This window comes from Pongo pygmaeus, chromosome Y (genome assembly GCF_028885625.2).
Source record: "Pongo pygmaeus isolate AG05252 chromosome Y, NHGRI_mPonPyg2-v2.0_pri, whole genome shotgun sequence".
In the NCBI taxonomy this organism is placed as follows: domain Eukaryota; kingdom Metazoa; phylum Chordata; class Mammalia; order Primates; family Hominidae; genus Pongo; species Pongo pygmaeus.
In genome coordinates this window covers 36,501,836-36,508,433 of record NC_072397.2, presented here as the reverse complement: position 1 = coordinate 36,508,433, position 6,598 = coordinate 36,501,836, and the positions used below count along the sequence as shown (strand labels likewise).

General features: G+C 40.8%; 1 protein-coding gene across 1 annotated transcript; it reads left to right on the top strand.

Moving 5' to 3' along the window:
- The first annotated feature begins 3,920 nt into the window (after positions 1 to 3,920).
- LOC129025898 (testis-specific chromodomain protein Y 1-like) lies at positions 3,921 to 6,013 on the top strand. The gene is made up of 2 exons (XM_054473455.1): positions 3,921 to 5,515; positions 5,950 to 6,013. The coding sequence occupies exons 1-2, from the start codon at positions 3,921 to 3,923 to the stop codon at positions 6,011 to 6,013; spliced, it is 1,659 nt and encodes a 552-aa protein (XP_054329430.1).
- The last annotated feature ends 585 nt before the right edge of the window (positions 6,014 to 6,598 follow it).

The window sequence follows — 6,598 nt, the reverse complement described above, 5'->3', positions numbered from 1 at the left end:
GAATATTCAATATAATCACAGTATCAATGACAATTAAAAAAGAAAAAGAATAACAGGCAGGTATAAAGCTTTCTGTACCACACCAGAAAGTAGGAGATGTGGATTTAGCTACTCTCACTTGAGGCTACCAAGCCAGCTATCATGTACCATGAGACAAAGCCCAAGCTGTCACACCAGGGCGTAAGTGTGGAGAGCCTAAAGCACATGGTATAGCTGCTATTTCAAACAATTTTCACTACACCCGTGGCGATGAAATAGAATAGGCTCATCCATATGCAGAACCTGGTGAAGAACTAGAGGCAGAAAGAAGTGGATTACAGGTGTGAACCTGTAATCCCAGCACTTTGCAAGGCTGGGGCGGGCAGATCACGAGTTCAGGAGATTGAGACCATCCTGGCTACTACAGTGAAAACCTGTTTCTACTAAAAATCAAAAAGTTAGCCAGGTGTGGTGGCAGGCCCCTGTAATCTCATCTACTCAGGAGGCTGAGGCAGGAGAATCACATGAACCCAGGACGCGGAGGTTGCAGTGAGCCGAGATTGTGCAACTGTGCCACTGTACCGCTGCCTGAGTGATGGCTCAAGACTTTGTCTAAAAAATAGAAAAATAAATAAAATTTGGTGTTGGAAAGGTTAGGAAGAAACAGTATGACACTTGGGAACCACAGCAGCACTGGGGAAAAATGTATATATGACTTTAACAGATGACAGACTGAAAAACAGAAAAAATAAAAGAGGGGCATGGACGAGAACAACTAGAACTTTTTCAAACAATACCAGAAGATGAACTTCTATATCTACCAAGCCCAACTTTTCTAAGAATGCTCCTAAAACTCTAGTGTCTGGCCAACACCACAAATTCAAAAGCAGCCAGTTATGTACTGCCAGCCAGAATGTTGGCAGTAATCCAGGGTCACATCTGTCTGACCCAAAGAATATGGAGCTACTATATTCAACTATCAAGAAAGACACTTGCCCCTTACAGCCCTATTCACAACAAGAACACAGTGAGTGACATTCAGAAACTCAAGTATCTGGACCCTATTGCAGCAGATCAGCAGGATACAGTGGTCTTCAAGGAGGAGGAAGGGAAGCTCATCAGGCCTTTATCAGATCCCAGGGCAGGACAGTGTGGAATAGAGAACAAAACCCAGATTCACCCACTATTTTCTCAGAAGTCTGGCTCAGTTACTGCTTTCATGGCTGCAGACTCAGCTACCAAAAAAGGTATAGTGGTATTAGCAGCCAATGGAGAAACAGACATGCATACATTAGTTGCAAGAGTGAAAATTGGGCAAAGAAATGTTACTGACGATGGCAGAGACCAGCGTTTTATCAGGAAGACGTAATTCACCAGAGGGCTAACAGAAAATGTCAGCACATACAGATATATTGCAGTGAAGAAAGAGTATGGATTCACCCAGATGTTGCTATGAACTAGATCGACATAAAGTAATTAAAGAAATGGTTAATGCTCTGAATAGGGCTGCTGTGGTTGGGAGCAAGCTTGTGCTGTTCAGTGCAGTTGGAAGTGTCCTTTGCTGTGGTCTCGATTTTGGGTACTTTCTGAAGTATTTAAGGAAAGACAGTAACAGAACAAGCCTTGAAATGGTGAACACCATCAAGAAATTTGTGAACAATTTCAATCAATTTTAAAAGTCTATTGTTGTATCAGTCAGTGGCCCATCCTTTGGAATAGGTGTATCCACACTGCCTCTTTGTGAATTCTTCTGAGCTAATGAAAAGGCTTGGGTTCAAACCCCTTATATGACATCCGGACAGAGTCCAATGGCTCTTGTGTTACTTTAGTTCCTACTTGAACTTTGCAACATCCAGCCTCCTTAATTATTGTGACCATGAGACATTACTTCACCTTTTGATTGATCCCAGCCCAAGGTCTCAGGCCAAGCTGTCACTTCAGCTCCTTTCTTGGTCCAGGGCCAAGTTCCAAGGCTGAGACTTGTAGCTTCTACAAATCATCACTTCAGCTCCAGGTGAATCCAAGGCCAAGTTTCAAGGCCAAGCCGAATAACGCTTACTCCAAGAACACTAAGTACATTCCTTTACTTCGCTGCCTTTAGAAACTGTAAAGCACAGTCTCATAGTAGGTAAACCACTCACATTCCACCCCCACTGTGAAGAGTTTTTTACTTTCACTGATAAAAGTTTTGATTCAACTTTTTGCATCCATCCTCTTTAATTTTCTTGGCCATGACACAAAGAGCTCTGTGTGATACCTCACATTTAGAGATTTCTAGATTGTAGTGGACTAATGAAACAACAATGATTTTAGTCTGGGAATTGAGCTATGGGATGCATCAGCCTTATGAGACCAACTGACAAACTGTCCCCACACTGTGATACCCACCCTTGGGGGCAGTCAACCACATAGTGGTCACCAACAGAGTCTGAAAAGGGGCAAGGCAGATTGATACGGCTTAGAAACCTGAGGGACACCATCAAGGAGCCATACATACGCATTTTGGAAGTTTGAAGGAAGAGACAAAAGATCATGGAGACTATTTAACAAAATAGTCATAAAGAATGCAACAATTTAAGACAAAAAATAAGCACCCAAGAAGCTCAACAGACTCCAAGTAACAAAAACTCAAAGAAATAAACTAAAAATTTTACCTGATAATTAAACTGTCTAAAACAAATACAAAGAGAATCCTGAGGATTTTCAAAGGAAGGAGAGGAAGTAGCTAGTCATGTAAAAGGGACCCTAAAAATAGCCAGTGGACCGCTTATCTGAATAATCACTGAAAAGCAGTAGATTACTCATCTGAAAACTAAGATGATAGAAAGCAGTAGACAAATATGTTCCAAGTGATGTCAGAAAAAACTGTCAAACCTAAACCTTATAATCCACCTAATTGTCCATGGAAGGTGAGGGACACATTATGACATTCCCACATAAAAGCTGGCACCCTTTACAACTAGACTACCCTTTAAGAAATGTCTTATGGAGTACTTCAGGGTAGAATGGACAGACACTCAAAAGCAGTATGAACAAACGAAGGCTAAGGTAAAGATAAATACAGGTACAAATATATAAGACACAAAATTTGGCCAGGCACGGTGGCTCATGCTTGTAATCCCAGCACTTTGGGAGGTTGAGGTGCGTGGATCACGAGGTCAGGAGATCGAGACAATCCTGGCTAACACGGTGAAACCCGGTCTCTACTAAAAATACAAAAAATTCGACAGGCTAGGTGGCAGGCGCCTGCAGTCTCAGCTACTTGGGAGGCTGACACAGGAGAATGGCATGAATCCGGGAGATGGAGCTTTCAATGAGCCAAGATTGCACCACTGCACTCCAGCCTGGGTGACAGGGTGAGACTCCATCTCAAAAAGAAAAGAAAAAAAAACAATTAACAACATGCACCTCCACAAGATGTTCTCCACGTACCTTGAAACACAAATATATTTAATAAAAAAACTACCTCTAATTTGTGTTTTTGACATAAACTGAATAAAGGTATAATTTTGAGGACTCAATAAGTGAAATAGTGGAGGTACATTATACAGGAGTAAAGGTTTTGTATGTTACTGAAGGTAAGCTAGTGTAACTTTAAAAATGTTATAAGATTAGAGTCTTCCATACAATCATCATAGCAACCACAATTAAACAAACAAACACCAAAGAGTAACAGGCAGGAAGAAAGCTTTCTGTTCTACACCAGAAGGTTGTGGCTGTGGATTTAGCTACTCTCACCTGAGGCTACTGAGCAAGCTATCATGCACCATAGCATAGCTGCTATTTCACACAATTTTCACTACACCAGTGGTGACGAAATAGAAGAGGTTCATCCATATGCAGAACCTGGTGAAGAACTGGAGGCAGAAAGGAGTGGCGATGTGGAGACACAACTGACAAAATGTTGGCACAGCAACTGCTCCAATCCTATGTCTTTCCTCATGGCTTCCCAGGAGTTTGAGGTTGAAAGTATTGTTGACAAAAGACAAGATAAAAATGGGAATACAGAGTATTTGGTTTGGTGGAAAGGTTACGACGAACAGGATGACACTTGGGAACCAGAGCAGCACCTCAGGAACTGTGAAAAATGTATACTTGATTTTAATAGACGACAGACTGAAAAACAGAAAAAACTGACATGGACTAGAACCAGTAGAATTTTTTCAAACAATGCCAGAAGAAGAACTTCTAGATCTACAAAAGTGGGCTATTCTAAGAACTCTCCTAAAACGCTAGTGACGGATAAACACCACAGATCCAAAAACAGCAAGTTATTTGCTGCCAGCAAGATCATTAGGAGAAAGGCATCTTCAATTCTCTCCGACACAAATAATAGGGAGATAATAAATTCAACTATCAAGACGCTTGCACCTGAAAGCCCCTTTAACGACAAGAAAACTGTGAGTGGCTTTCAGAAATTTGAGAAACTGGACCCTATCGCAGCAGATCAGCAGGACACAGTGGTCTTCAAGGTGACAGAAGGGAAACTCCTCCACGACCCTTTGTCACATCCTGGTGCAGAACAGCCTAGAATAGAGAACAAGACTCAGATACACCCACCAATGTCGCAGATGTCTGGCTCAGTTACTGCTTCAATGGCCACAGGTTCAGCTACCCAAAAAGGTATAGTGGTATTAATAGACCCATTAGCAGCCAATGGAAAAACAGACATGCATACCTCAGTTCCAAGAGTGAAAGGTGGGCAAATAAATATTACTGATGACAGCAGAGACCAGCCTTTTATCAAGAAGATGTACTTTACCATAAAGCTAACAGAAAGTGCCAGCACATACAGAGACATTGTAGTGAAGAAAGAGGATGGATTCACCCAGATAGTGCTATCAACTAGATCCACAGAAAAAAATGCACTGAATACAGAAGTAATTAAAGAAATAGTTAATGCTCTTAATAATGCTACTGTGGGTGACAGCAAGCTCATGCTGTTCAGTGCAGCTGGAAGTGTCTTTTGCTGCGGTCTTGATTTTGGGTACTTTGTGAAGCACTTAAGGAATGACAGAAACAGAGCAAGCCTTGAAATGGTGGATACCATCAAGAACTGTGTGAATACTTTTATTCAATTTAAAAAGCCTATTGTTGTATCAGTCAATGGCCCTGCCATTGGACTAGGTGCATCCATCCTGCCTCTTTGTGATCTCGTGTGGGCTAATGAAAAGGCTTGGTTCCAAACCCCTTATACGACCTTTGGACAGAGTCCAGATGGCTGTTCAACTATTACATTTCAAAAAATGATGGGTAAAGCATCTGCCAATGAAATGTTATTTGCTGGGCGAAAGCTGACAGCACGGGAGGCATGTGCCAAAGGCCTGGTCTCTCAGGTAGTTTTGAGTGGAACTTTCACCCAAGAGGTTATGATTCAAATTAAGGAGCTTGCCTCATATAATCAAATTGTACTGGAAGAATCTAAGGCCCTTGTTCGCTGTAATATTAAGTTAGAGTTGGAACAGGCCAATGAGAGAGAGTGTGAGGTGCTGAGGAAGATCTGGAGGTCAGCCCAAGGGACAGAATCCATGTTAAAGTATGTTGAAAATAAAACTGTTGAGTTTTAATTGTCAGTCTGTCTGCTCAGGACGCGAGAACTAAGCTGAACCAAATGCATCATGAGTTGCAAGATGCCCTAATCCATCTTCATTGCCCAAAACAGTTTCACCCATAGCTAAGGCTTGGAAACAGAACCGGAAATGTCCAAGCCAGGTATTTAAATTATCACATCATTTTTAAGCACTGTAGCTTTAAAAGAAGTAATAAAACAGCTTGTTTGCCCAAATGTGGTTATTTTATGCTCACATAAGCCCAAATATAAAAGCAGACTGTTGGGTACTAGATTCTTCTTGGAAGCCATAAAGTGTATCTATGGCTACTATGATACACAAGACCAGAGTTGTGTTTTATTGGATGCTTATGACAGAGAATCCTGTAATAATGTTGATTTTTCTTATTTTCATATGCTAGAATACCTCTGCTGGGTTATAAGGCAGCATTAGCTTCCCTCCCAGAAGGACACAGAACTGTATGAGATGGTGCCCTTGACTTTACAGTGTCACAAGCACTTCAGAGACACACTATTATAAATTAAAAGACTTTTCTTTTAGAATAAATATTTCTGGCACAAAATTCACTGATGATCATTCTCCTAAACTGAACATATGACTAGAATTTGTGGTGAGGTATCACTTGATTTTATTTTCCTTTATAAATGTCTAGTTCTTACCCAGTTAACAAAAGAAAACTTTATCTCTCTAAAGTGAAACTTGTTGCACCGTATTAGTGAATTATGGAATCATTTTTGTGGAAATATCCAGGTTCTAATGTTTGTAATGTGCAGATTTAGGTTACCTTAGAGTGTGCCCTAGTTAATAAGTGAAAATTCTGGACACATTATTAAAGGCAGAAACTTCTTACCAAACAAAGACTCCTACACTCTGTATGGCCTTTAAAATTATCAGTGTCTCTTTTTATGATCACACAAATTTCTAGAACACTGTATGTGTTCAGTTACCCAAAAGCTCTATGCATACTGTCTTGCTGATTTTTATCAAGGCTCCATTACATAGGCATATTTGAATAATCCACTGGCCACTGGTGATGAATGTCGTCTTTG